The 14,456-nt window shown below is 39.5% G+C and overlaps 1 protein-coding gene across 10 annotated transcripts in view; it reads right to left on the reverse strand.

The window, feature by feature from the left end:
- IQSEC1 (IQ motif and Sec7 domain ArfGEF 1) overlaps nt 1-14,456 on the reverse strand; it is a 337,900-nt gene that overhangs the window by 53,647 nt on the left and 269,797 nt on the right. Inside the window, exon 1 of one of the 10 annotated variants that reach the window (XM_065687876.1) lies at nt 10,776-10,851. The exons of 8 other annotated variants lie outside the window; for them this stretch is intronic. In XM_065687876.1, the coding sequence (XP_065543948.1) occupies nt 10,776-10,804 (29 nt within the window). In that variant the 5' untranslated portion in view covers nt 10,805-10,851. Of the gene's footprint in view, nt 1-8,742; nt 8,838-10,775; nt 10,852-14,456 lie in introns of those variants that run through there. One more of the 10 variants, XM_065687875.1, reaches the window with a different exon arrangement.

Consider the following 14,456-nt stretch of genomic DNA (forward strand, 5'->3'; position numbering starts at 1 on the left):
AGCTTACTGGCAAACAAAATACCATTTTCACATGAATGCTGTCATTGCTAAGGAAAAAAGGAAAGGAAAAAACCTTTATATTACAAGAGCTGTACACAATAGGAAACATTTTAAAACTGAGTCCTAGCCAAGGTTTATCCTGAAGCAGCGGTGGCTAACAGTATCTTGTATTTGATTTCTATCTGCAGTAGGGCATTCCCACATTACAATAGGTCAGGCACTTTCAAACTTTCATCTTTTTCACTTTTCACATAAATATTTAACATCTGCCTCATCCTGTGTGCACAGAGCATTGATAGAAAAACTATGTTTTACTTTATTTAATCACTCAAAAGACATAGTAAGGACTCCTCACATGCATGAATGAAAGCATCTGCAGCACTTCCCCCACCTTTTGCTTTAGGAGCAGGTACATCCAAACTTCAAAGCAGTAAAATTCTATGCTCCCACCACACCATGTATTTCTTATTTTGCTTTTATTCACATGTACATGAACATAAAAAATAAAGCCCTCCTGCTGCTTCTCACACCTGAAGTGCTGTGACCCGTGCTGCAAACACATACCACAGCAGTTCCTTCAAAGGGCTAAGCCCTTGCAGAAGGAACACTCTCCACTGCCCCATGGACGGACTGCAGTGCCAGAGGAGAGCAGCGTTTACACTGGCACAACTCTCCCAGCTGGAGCAGTGAGCACTTTTGAAAGTGAGGGAGAAAAAAGCCCCTTAGATTTCTCCAAAGGTTTCTATAAACACATAAAACTGAAAGCAAGGCCTCTTTCTGTGCCCATGAAATTATGACTCCACCAGTAAGGTATTTTCAAGCATACTTTACCCAAGCGGGAAATATTTCCAGTGTGCACACATTATTTTTTCCAGAAAGGAAACGGACAGGAAGCTAATCCCTTTCCCTCTGTGAACCAGCTGGCTTTCAACTTGAAAATGACAAATCCGCCAGGGATTTGCTACTGACATTGAAACTGTAACCACCCATCAAAACCAAACAAATCATGCTCTCCAAAGGAGCCACGGAAGAAATTAGAATGGTACTGAACTGCTTCACATCACACATTTACCTGTTCTGCTAACTGCGAGGCTGCACTATTTTGTACATCACAAGTTTCTAATTACAAGCTGGTTTGTAAGTACTTTTCATATAGGTATGGTAGATTCGTCGGTAACAGGATGTCCGGAATTACCACTATTTCTCCTTTCATGAGTTTGGTGACTTTTTTGCCTTCCTTGCCCTTCAATTGTGGACTATTTAATAACCCTTCCACGTTGATTATCATCTCATACTGACATTTTCATAATACCTTCAGCGGATCACTTAACCTTTTCATCAGCAGGAAGGGAACTGCCCTAATCAGAAACAATCAGAAGGGGGTCTGCCTGAGGCTCTCATTCCAGTTAGAGGTTTCCTCTTTATCTTTAGTTTGTCTTTCATACTTTTTCCAGACATAAATATGATCCCTGTCTGAGTACAATGCTTGATCTCATTTTGCTCATGGGGCTAGTCCCTGCCATTACATCTGACCTTTGAGGCAGGGAAGTAATTATCTTTTACAACAGGCAGCCTCCTGCCCAACAGCAGGACAGCCCTTCCGAGCAAACACACGCACACAGTTCTGCGTATCTGAGGGCTTCCTCCCATTCAGCCCTTCCCTGCCTGTTAAGTTAAGAGCAGCTGAAACTTCATACAAGTTGTTTCATATGAAAGAGACTGCATGACAAAGAAAATCAGCTTGCTTCCTACTTCTTCCTACTTTACACGTGTTTGGAAAATAAAAATATTTCAGCAAATACGTGTGAAGCTTTAAGGATGACAAGATGTATTGCTACATTGTGGAGGAAGTGCACACAGAGACACATGGAACAGGAGCATGGAACTGAGCTTCACCCTCCCCCTGCGTATTTTGAAAGCTGTATGCTAAAAAGAGTCCCTTTGCTTCAAAAGCAAAGATGTCTCAGGATCACTAGCCCTTGTTCTCATGGAGGAGTTCAACTTACCAGATGTCTGCTGGAAGTACAATACAGCAGAGAGGAAACAGTTCAGGAGGCTCCTGGAATGTGTGGAAGATGATAACTTCCTCACAGAGCTTGTGAGGGAGCCAGTGAGGGAAGGTGACCCGCTGGACATGTTGTTTGTGAACAGAGCAGGACTTGTGGATGATGTGATGGTTCAGGCTGTCCTGTGCATAGCAATCATGAAGTGATTAGTTTTCCATTCTCACAGAAATAAGGAGGCAGTCAGCAGAACTGCCTCTTTGGACTTCCAGAGGGCAGGATTTGGCCTGTTTATGAGCCTGGTTGACAGGATCCCTTGAGAGGCAGTCCTGAAGGGCAAGGGAGTCCAGGAAGGTTGGACATGCCTCAAGAAGAAAATGTTAATGGAGCAGGAGCAGGCTGTCCCCCTGTGCCAAAAGATGAGCTGAAGGGGAATAAGATTGACCAGGATGAATAGACAGCTTTGCCTGGAGCTCAGGGAAAAAAAGGAGAGTTTATGACCAATGGAAAAAAGGGCAGGCAGCTCAGGAGGACTACTCCCTGAGGCTAAGCAGGGAGAACATTAGAAGAGCCAAAGCCCAACCAGAACTTAATCTGGCTACTGCTGTAAAAGACAATAAAAATGCTTCTATAAATAGATTGGCAACAAAACCAGGGCTAAGGAGAAACTCCATCCTTTATTGGATGCAGGAGGAAAAACATAGTGACAAAGGCTGAGATACTTCTTTGCCTCAGTCTTTAACAGTATTACCAGTTGTTCTTGAGATACCTGTCTGAGCTGGCAGACAGGGATGGGGAGCAGAACAAAGCCAAGAATCCAAGGGGAAATAGCCCATGACATGCTATACCACCAGGACACACACCAGTTTATGAGACTGGATAGGATCAAGGGTGCTGAGGGAGCTGGCAGAAATGCTCACCAGCCATGTTCCATCATTTCTCAGCAGTCCTGGATAAATGGGAAGGTTCCAGTTGACTGGAGGTCAAAAAATGTGATGCCCATCTACAAGAAGGGCTGCAGGAGGATCCAGGAACTACAGGCCTGTCAGTCTGATTTTGGTGATGGAGAAGTTTATGGAGCAGAGTATCTTGAGTTCCAACACACAGCACACACAGGACAACCAGCTGGTCAGACCCAGCCGACATGGGTTTATGAAAGGCAGGTCCTGTTCGACTAACCTGATCTCCTTCTGTGACAAGGTAACCAGCTCAGTGGATTATGGAAAGGCTGTGGATGTTATCTGCCTACACTTGAGTAAAGCCTGTGACACTTTTTCACAGCATTCTCCCAGAGAAACTGGCTGCTCCTGGCTTGGACAGGTGTACTCTTCACTGGGTAAAAACTGACTGGCTGGCTGAGCCCAGATGGTGGTGGTGAATAGAGTTAAATCCAGCTGGACTTGATGATCCTAAAGGTCTTTTCCAACCTAAATGATTCTATGATTCTAAACCAGGCTCAGAACACAAGCCAGGGTGACAGAGCTTCATCTGTCCACTTATTAAAAATGGCAACACACAGGATTCTGCTCCAGGTTTGCAACAAAAATTAGAAAAAGTCCCCCTGTGACAAGGGGAATAGTTAGACACCTCTCTAGCACTCCTTCACTTGCAGCAGCCACCCCACACACTCTTTCTCAGATGGGTGAGAAATGCAGTACATTAAAGTGCACTGCAAAACCGAACAATATAATGCTTGACCCCATCCCTGCTGAAATTAGAAATAGCTTCTTAATAAAGGTCTCCAGTGTGAGGCCCCTGCTATACATGTCCAGTAGAACTACTGATAATTTTAGTGTTTAAAAATATCTAGCAGATGAATTTGGTTCATCTCCCTGCAGTGTGCAATGGCACGTTAACAGGGAGACCACCAATACATTGAGCATTCCAATTGTGTAACATTAGGAGAATGCAAACCAGCTGAAATTAACCTTTCATTTTTAGAACTCCAACTGTCTTATCACATTCCTGTTTCAGCAGAAAATAGACATTCATTATCTGCCAAGCCAGAAAAAGAAAGGTTGCTTGCCAGTATTTTACAAAGCAGAAAATGGAGCAGCTAAGGAGTGGAAATGGAAATTAAATATTTAAAAATACTTAGTACTATTAATACGACTTTGCATGAACAAAACTTTAAAACAGAACCATGAAAAAACTTTGATTCTTTGTACATCTAAATTACCTTTTTCAAATTGTGGCCAGCCCTGACTGAATCCAATATTTTATCAAAAACTGATACTGGAAGTTTCTTGGTGCAAAAATCTCCACTGTTAAACTCCCCCCTTCCCCCAAACGCACCACTCTATCAAAGAACAATAGGGAAGAAGAAAGACTTACAGAAAAATGGAAACAGATTGAGTTCAGTATTTTTAACAATTCTCCATGGATATATAAAACTGTTGGTGAAAATCAGATTAGTTTTACTTTTTCTAATGACTGTAAACTAGTATTAAATACCAAACAAAGATGCATTCAGGCATTTTTATTTTTTTTTTTTTTTGACTGTGCATGGCTCTAGACTTCCTGCAAGAGCTAAACCACACATCCTGCAAGCAGTTTTAAGTTAAAATCCATCAGCCCAAGTGACATATGTGCACACAAGAAGGATCCATCTATAGTCTCTGTCACAGGGCAGTGAGATCAGGGTGATCCCGCAGTGCGGCTCAAACTGCATTCACCCATGATGCACGCTGTGTTCTACCAGCCACATAATCAGAGCTCACCGCTCGCTCTGAGTCACAGACTAACACCAGTGTGCATGCAGTGGCTGCCAAAAGCTGCTTTTCTAACTAATGTGCCTCCATGTCAAAGCTGAGTAACATGGTGCACAGCTGTATCTTTGGACTGAAGTAGCATACAAAAGATTCAAGAGGACAAATGTCAAGTAAATTATGTTGATGGCTAGGAAAAGGTTGTGGGTTTTACTGTTATTATTTCCAACTACTGAGATGATGAGTTTATTTCAAGAATTACCTAACAAGAAAAAGCTCTGTCTCCTCCTTCACTTTGTCTAATTGTCAAAGGCAGTTGTGTGGTTAGCCATGACCAAAACAAAACCTTTCTCTCCAGGCATGTTAGCAGCAGCAACCTGGCAGCTCTTTTTTTCCCCTGACTCTCGTTTTATACCCTCAGTTATTACTTCTGATCACAAAGGCTGTAATTAGTAGCCAGTACACTACCATATTTTAAAACAATATATTATTTGAGATGTTTGAAGATCTACTGTTATTCTTTCATGTATTTTTCATTTTTATATTCTCACCTTCGTTTTCCTTCCAACCTTGCCCAATTATCACCTCAGCAAAACCAAAGCCAAGCACAAGTTTTCAAAAAAGAAAACTTCAACATTTGAGCTTAAAATGGAAACTGGAAAGACTCCTGAAGACCTATATTTCAGTAAAGAGCAAACCCCATGCTTTTCCATGAGTTTAACTAACTTACTCATTCCACTGACAATACTGGCAAAATGATCAGAGAAGCTGAAAGTTTGGATCCATAGCACAAGCATCTACATCTCAGAGAGACTATACTATGACAGAGAGATGATAACCAAAAAAGCAGAAATTCCCTTTATACTGAGGCCTGATACATTATATTTAAGACTACATGCATGTAAAGAGGAAGTATATAACATCAGAAGCAAGGAATTATGCAGTATTCCCACTCACCCCATAAACCTCACAGTTTACTAGTCGTGAAGTGCATTTGTAGGACTAAAATACAAAGATAATAAGACCATATGCTTGCAAAAATAATCCAAATGTTCAAACCAGTATGTTGCAGATTTAGTTTGGAACATACAGCAACAAAGAAATTCAACATGCTTCTAAATAATGTAAATGCCAAACCAAAACTGCATTGCAACATTTTAAAATAGAACCAAAAGACCCTCCCAGCTCACCAGAGTAAATACTTGAGAAGTTATTTTCCTAATGAATGTTCTCTGAAATCATGTTGTTTTCATCGTTCATTTAAAATGGACTTTCAAAAGTGTAATATGAAGACATGAAATTAAAACCAGGCCCTAACAACTGGATGGTACACGCATGAGAACCAAGCAGCATTATAGTCATCCTATAAAGTATTTGGTTTGGACATAAAGAGAACTATGACAACATAAAAGTTTGTGCTGCTGCATCATAAAGGTTTTTCCATAGCATTTTAGATCCTTAAAAGTATGAACACAAGTTCAAAGGCACACAGAGGAAGTTCCTTTTCTTCTAAATTGTGGAAAGAATGCACAAGTAATATGAATAGAGTAAGAAAAAACTGGTCAACTTAAAATTCCAGTCAGCAAGAGCTGATAAAAGCACTCTGCTTTTGCCCTTACACTACAAGTGCTCTGTTCTTTGGGAAGCAGGCAGTTGTTGAAGCGTGACTTTGCGAGAGTATGGCTTGCCAGAGACTGCAGTCAGCACTCCAGGTAGTCTGCATAATCTGAATTCAAACTGAACTCAGTGAAGGATATATACATTTATTTTATTTGTTGCAACAGTGAAGCATTGGCATGAGTAGATCTTAATGAAATTCCTCAATCAAATCCATCCTTTCTGTAACTCGCCTAGTATTCCCTAAATCCATGTAACTTATTCCCCTCTTCAGGAAAAAAGCATGTAAACTTGGTTCCCTTTAAGTCATATCTAAGGACAGAACAATTCAGCAAGCTTATTTTCTCCCTGTGTCCCAGAAACTTTCCTGTCCATACATATTAACATGCTATCTACACTTGAATCATCTAGATGCCTAGGGACTCTGCCATGTGGTTTATGAGACGGAATTAAATGAAAACCAAAGAGCGAAGCTTTTGGTATTAAAACCTCATTTCATAATCATGATTCCCAGTAAAACTTCTCACTCAAAGATAAATATCCTCTACGAATAGGCCCAAATGCCCAGGAAGAAAGAAGTGCTGTACATGTGTTTTACACCAACTATCTATTCTTAAAATTTGCAGGTTAAAAAACGCAAACTCTGACCAGAACTCCTGCCTATAGACAGCCGCTAGAAACGGATCCAAATTCTCTACCTAGCTCAAAGAATGCAGATCAGAAGTCACCCATGGAACTAACTCTGGGTAACAGATAGAACCATGATGGCAGCTGCTAGAGCAGCTGGTACTGACAGACACCTCCAACATGAAGCCTGTTGGAAAAAAACATTTACATGGCAAAAATGTTTAGGTCAAAACTAGGCATTCCCCATAGGAACAGACCTCTACAGAAGTTAATTTCTTGCATATAACTTTGTCTTTACAAGTGCAACAAAGTCCCACTTCAGTTGTGAAACTGTAAGTGACAATTACACAAACAGAACACTGCTAACTGAAGCTGCGAGTCCCCGTACACAACTGAATCTGCACACAGGCATTCATCTGGCACAGGAGTACACCCACTGCTGTGATTTGGCTTTCATTTCAGTACCTGTGGCACCTTCTGGTATAAGCTAAGAGGTGTATTTGATCACAGCTCTGACAAACGCATTGTATTATGTCAAATTATTCTCCACAAAAATGTAACTTCTTAACATGCAAAACCAGCCACATGTAGTTCATACTAGCTCGGTTTTAACACTGTTCTTCCCCCCCTTCTCCCCTCTCAGAATACTCCTCAATGGAGTGAGAACATTTGAGCAGAAGCATATCATTAATACAGTTTGCCAGAGATCAACTCTAGTTCTTACTGCCATGTCTGTTTTCTACTTCCTAGTAAACAAAAGTCAATTATATTCTGAACTTACACAAATCCCTGAATTCAATAAATGCAGTAACATTAACAAACCAATCTACCTCCCAATATACACTGTCAAAAGTTCAAAGCCATTACGATGAACAACAGCATTCACAGGCAGTGACAAAAGCTTTGATTCAGGAAAGAAATATTGACCAACGTGTTTTACTTAGAATGCACTCTCACTTCAGTTGTTTCTGTTAAAAGAAATTAAACCTTTGAATGCACATCAAAGTAATGTTCCAGGTAATTCATCTTAGAGAAGTCAAATATCACTGCAAGAAAAATCCAGACAAAATTTGCATTTGTCTCAGAAGCAAACACTAACAAAGTAACTGCTTCATTCTGTAATGTTCCATGGGGTAAGAGTGCCAATAGCAGCCAGCTTAAGTTAAAACACCATCTGAGACCACTGAGAGAGCAATCATTGTTCCACAGACCAGTACCACTACATGCACTGCAAACCTTCAGCTGCTCTCTGGGCCAAGACACGAGTTCAAAATTACAGAGGAAACCCAACATCCCGTCGCTTGGACACTACTTAGTTTTAATTCTCACAAAACAACCTTGTGAAAGGCATTAACAAAAATGCTTTACAAAATGCCATTCTGACCCACAGTCTTACATGCCATTTCTAGCAGCAGAGAGCACAGGAAGAAAGAGAAAAAAATATTTTCTCCACACCAAAACAGACCATAGGAACTAATGTCTCTTCTGAACTGGAGATGCACACCAGCAAGGTGAAAACAGCCAAACAAAAATCTACCCAACTTCTCCATTTTAGGAAACAAACCTTTACAATAGATTAAGAACTAAGAATATCCTTTTGAAAAGAGCTTACCTGAGATTATCTTCAGCTTCCAAGGAGGAGAAGGAAGGTTAAACACCTTGCATATCAACTTTGTCTAAGTCTAGCAGTGCCTAGCAGACACAAGTACTGTATGACTATAGAAGGGTCAAACAGACCAACCAACCCACGCTCACCCAGTACCCATTTAGTGCCTTATGAACCTTACCTGCTGAAGGCAATGCTGCATTTTATTTTCATTATTCAGCAGCTAGAAAGTAACAAAGGAGACTGACAGCATCAGTACAACTGGAGTACAGCTTACAAATCCCAGCTCCTCTCTCAGGTAAAGACGGCAACGTCACTCTGATAAGCTGTGTTAATCATCACCCAGCATATGTTTATTCAGCAGTGACCCTATTCTGCACTTCAAGCTCTTTAGAGAATATCTAAAATATTATTAGAAAATGACTATAGCAATTCTTTGAGGCTTGTGGCTGGAGGAAAAGTTCTCACATTTATCAGCCTCATTTGTAGAATTTTTAGAGGTTTTTTTATGATTGGCTACCCCCTTGATGTGTCAGCATAAAACATACTAACAACAGAAAATGTTGTGTATGCTTCAAAAGGATAGTTGCCTTCTTATAGGCACTAAAGCGAAACATTTTTAAGAGTAACTGCGGTATCTGGGCATTTCACAAAACCTACCAGTGTCGACTTTGTCCTGTTCCTCCTCTGTAAACTCTTACACAATAGGGTAAGTGTCAGAAATCTGTGGAGTTTCTCAATGCAGCTGTGGTAGAATTTGACCCCAGCTATTTACTAGTTATTCAGATATACCATTCAGCAACTGGAATTCTCTTATTTAGCATATCTATGCTCATACGGCATGTGTTTGAGATAGTAAGATATTAATACACATTCTACTGCTTATATTATGACATGACCTTTATACAATGCTAATTTTAAAAAGGAAGATTTAGTTTCAGCAGCTGAGGAAAAAAAATATATTTGAATGCACAGCTGAAGCAGCATTTGATATAATGTAAGAATCCTTGGTGTCCTGTACCAGCCACACTTGTATTTCACCTCCATTATGGCCTCAGCTGTTGTGTCAAGCCCACCAGAGGAAGGGGTGATATAGAATGGCACTGCTGAGAAATATGCTTGCTGGCAGTCAGGTTAAGCAAGAGACTAGATACTAATTTCCTTTCCCCAGTCAGGTTTTGGGGATAATAGTCTTCTTTCTCCTCTTATACACTGTCTATTACATAAACATAAATTAGTTCAAAGATCCTTAACAAAATCCTGGTTTTTGAGTAAATAAAATGTTTCAGGTATTGAAATTTCATACCTAGAACAAAACTATATTCTTGTCTTAGATTAAATGTGTTTCATGAAGCTTATCATTTGACTCATTTTAAGGTTTTGCCCCTTTATTATTTGAAATGATTACGAAGCAGATGCAACATAGACAACTAGGAACAATTTGTTAGCAGGCCAGCCTTTCCCTTCTAGTATGCCTGAGTGCCTGGGCAAGGGGAAGCTAAGAATCATCATAAACCAGAGAGTATGTAGAGGGTCCACACAGCAGAAATGAAAATAAACCCACATTTTTGTACTGGGCGCCGCATCACATAACATCATGGATCACATCACAACTGTATTCATTTAGGCCATATTTTCATTTAAAGTAGCAAACAAACATTATACAAAAAGACCTATTTAAAACAACCCGTTAGTAAAACCTTGTTTTCTAATGAGTTGTGCTTCAAAGCAGTGTCACCACTTAACATAAAATGCTTTGTTTTCTCACTTGCATTTAAGAAACAGTTAGCTGAAGTTTCCCATTTTTAAAATCAGAAAGAAAGGGTTTGTTCAACTTTCAGTGATCATTTGACTTCTGACGTTACAATAAACCTGTAACATTAAAGAGCAACAGATAGCAAGAGATAGAGCAAAAGATAACTTGTAAGGTTATAGAGCAACACACCTAAAAAAAGCAATCAAAAAGGAGGATGGACTGTTAAGTCTGATCACAGAAAGACCTTCCACTGATCTAACTGAATCTAGAACTACCTATAACAGTGTCACTCAGTTTTAAATACAGCACAAACCCTGCATTTAGACTGCCAACTATGTTGTGCCAAGTCTTAAAGAAAAAAACCAAACCCAAAAGAGAAAGAAACCCTTCTAGTTCTGCCTGTGAAAGAACAATGTGATTTTAAGATGTATAAGTGCAAACAGGAACAAGAAACTCACCAGGCAGGAGAGAAGCTGGAGGAGAACATATAAACCTTTTTCGTGCTTCCAATGAAGTTAAGAGTGTTGCTACGAAGTTAATGAGAATAGGAACTGTCCTTGAGCATTCTGCATGCATGGAGAGGTCTGTGTTGTAACTTACTGGAACAGAATCACTGCTAACCTATCCTTAATCACAGGCATCCTCATAAAAGTGAGATTTTATCCTGTGCAACACACCCAAGGTTTACATCAAAGTGTACAGAACATAATGTTTAAGGAAACAAAGTGGTAAGAGATCTTTTGTTTGAAGTATGGAGTTTGGTGGAAAAAAAGTAGTTTTAGGGGTTACTTAGGTTTGAGTCAACATGTTCAAATACAGAAGATATTTGCAGACATCTTCAGAAAGACATCCTGTGTCTTAGTATGTGTAAATCTTCACTCTTAGGAAAGTGAGACCTCAGGAGATTGCTTACAACCTCTAAATCAGTTGAAGAGCTGACATGCTTTTTCTCATTCACAAACTTCCTTCCCTTTACATTTCCTCTCCATTATGCTGAGTCTATATATTTTATAGTTCTTTCTGTTAGTGGGAAATTAAATGTAGGCTTTCACTACAACTTCTGACTCACCTCAATGATGGGAATGAAAAAATAACACAGGTAGCAATTCCTGTCTTGGAAACCTATAAATGCTATTTCAAAGCTTGCTATAAACCAAGAGCTTTCTCCTTACAAAGCTTATCTATTATCTAAATGTTAATAGCTGCTCTTGTGTTCTAAAGAATTTTATTAGCTACTGCCAATCAGTACCTAGATGTAGAGGATTTACTGTGCATACACAGAATAACTATCATTATTCTGTCATTAACTGTCATATATACAGGAGCATGTAGCAGCTCCTTTTCAATGCAGTGCACAGGTGCCTAGGACAGCTCTGCACCTCTTGCTCCCAGAAGCATGGACAACCTGCACGGGCTCCTGCTGATACAGTCAACTTAGCTGGGAGTTGCACATGAGGATGAGCACCCACAAAAGAGCATCGGGTCTAAAATACACAACTCAGATCATTCTTAGAATGTATAGGCTCTTTACCACAATTTAATTCATAGATCTGTCCACAATGGAAAATGGTCTTCTAGGACAGAAGTCCAGTTCCTAAAAACAAGAGTCACCATTTTAGGAACTGAAAATCAAATATTAGGCAAAGGCAGATTTTGAAAATGTCAACCAAAGACACAGTCAGAAATGATCTTGTGTAACATGCTGCACTGTGGCAGCACAGGAAAACCAGAAGTACTTTTCTCCTAGGCTAACCTACTCAAAACCACTTTAATCACATTTTAATAGCAAAAAAGAATCCAAGTTTGCAACAGGTTGCCACCATTTGGGACGATTCCCATTAAGGCTGGGCAATCCTCTCTTCTTTCAATTTCACAAAGCATTAACTATGAACACTAATAGGAAACTACTAGAAGTCCCATTCTCCCAAAACTTGAAGCATTAGAAGCAGCTCCTGATGGAGATCAGTTTCTACTAAATGCTCCATATCACTGGCATCTTCTAAACAAGGTTCACAGAATAAAATAGAAGAATATATAAACAATAATGAACTGCCTTTCTTTCCAGAACCTAAGAACTGAAAATATCTAACATTCAGAACGCAGTGAAATGTTAACTTCAAAATATGAGAAGCAACCCAGACACCTCTAGAATGGAAATTCAACAGCTATTTCAAAACACATTACAATAAAGCAGAACCACATAAGAAAGAAAAATAACGACAACTTTTATACCCAATTGAAAGTGTAGAGGGAAGCTGCATTGAGAGAAAAGCTTTTTATGAAGCTGAAACATGACCAGAAAGTCAGAGGATTTTACAGGCCTGTTCTGTCATATGTACTATTAGACCCCTAGGAACTACAGCTGGATCAGAAACACTGCTGTCTGTCCCATTTGAATGATGACTTCCTCAGCACAACCTCCCAAACAACAAGGGAGACCCTGTCTTTGGTATTATCGTTAAAAAGCAGGAGTGCTTCCAACTAAATCATCTATTCCTTCACAAAGATTTATCCTTGGAGTTCTGTGCAAGTACTGACATGGCCTACCACAACTTGACTCATGAAAACTGAATGGGCCACAGCTATGATCATCACAGCTGTACGCTACACTAAAAAGAATACACTAAACTCAAGTTAGATATGGTCCAATGTACAGCAGCCTAACCTACAGTGCCCACAGCCACTGCAGTATTTAACTCTCTCTGTGATCTGTGACAGAGTTAGGTCTGTTCTTCTATGAAGGTGGAGACTGAAAATGAAACTGAAGTCAAACTGTGAACTTTCCTGTAGTGCGGTTTTAGGACTGGCAGTGAACATACCCTGCCACAGAAAATCCATCAGGTTGGCATCCTTGCTTCCCTTACACTGCATGAAGATAACCTGAAAGATTATGCATGTATCAACAAACAGAAGTCAGTTTTCTTCTTCCCTCTTCTTACCAAACATTTAAAGTCATGACATATCCATCCTTGTTAATTTTGCTAATTTTACGTGAGTGACATTTTTTGGACTAAACAATGCACATGCTCCCCAAAAGAGGCTTAGGACATTTTTTCTCTTGCCCAGCCCTGTACGTAGCCACTTCTGTAAAAGGAAGCTAAATCATAACTGCTGCATTTTTTTGTGCTTGCATGACATGAGGCAACAGGGAATTTGGTCCTTTGTTTTTAAGTACAAGTTTATCTTGGGTGACACTGAACTACTGAAAGAAACTGATTAACAGATATACTATGTCAATTTCCTGTATTAAAGGCTATCAAAACCATCATTCTAATTTTCTGCTACTCTCACAGGGACAAAATGGTTGGTTTTATTTATCATACCAAAGCTTGGCTTTCTTACTTTTCTTTTATTAAAGACATCTTAATAATAATTTCATTAAAATGTTTCTAGTCTTTTGTCTTTGGTAAGGAAGCAAAAGAAGATTTATCTAGCTACATTTGCAGTCCCCATTAACATAATACTAGGGCTTTGTGCTCCAGTGGATTAAAGCAGCATCTGTTCTTCTCTGGAAACCTGGACTCAAATCACACCCGTGCAGTAAACTCTGCCTGTACCCTAACTGGAATCATCCTTCCTCCAAATAAAATTCAAATGAATTCCTGACAGACACAAGGGCTATGTAACTAAAATACTTTTGGTTATTATGTCTTTCTAAAAAAGCCCATCTTCAGTAACTATTTCTGCATAACAAAGATGCGTGAATTAAACAAAATCTGTATTTACATAAGTTTTGACATAAATCACAATATACATGATGCTAAAAATCATCTTAAAAATCCAGGGCCTGATTCTGCTCTTACAGCTAACCACAGAGTCTTCTCAGGCAACAGAAATAAAGAAGCAAACATGGGAATACGATTTTGGCTTGTGGCCCATACTCTGTTTAAACATAAATGACATCTAAACAAAGCACAGTTAACTAAACCAATGCACCAACACACTTTCTCTCCAAACCCATGATTCCTCTTGTCATAACTCCAGTTGCTCTGTGGATTACACAGTGTCCAGGTTAAGGGCACATCCTGGTGTATTTAATGTAACAAATGGAGCAATCAGGGCTTCATCTTGATTACAGTTTCTGAGGTCTCCTGCAGTTCTTTTATTAAATAAACATAAAAAGCAGTAATTGATTGACA

This window comes from Lathamus discolor, chromosome 7 (assembly GCF_037157495.1).
Source record: "Lathamus discolor isolate bLatDis1 chromosome 7, bLatDis1.hap1, whole genome shotgun sequence".
Classification (NCBI taxonomy): Eukaryota; Metazoa; Chordata; class Aves; order Psittaciformes; family Psittacidae; genus Lathamus; species Lathamus discolor.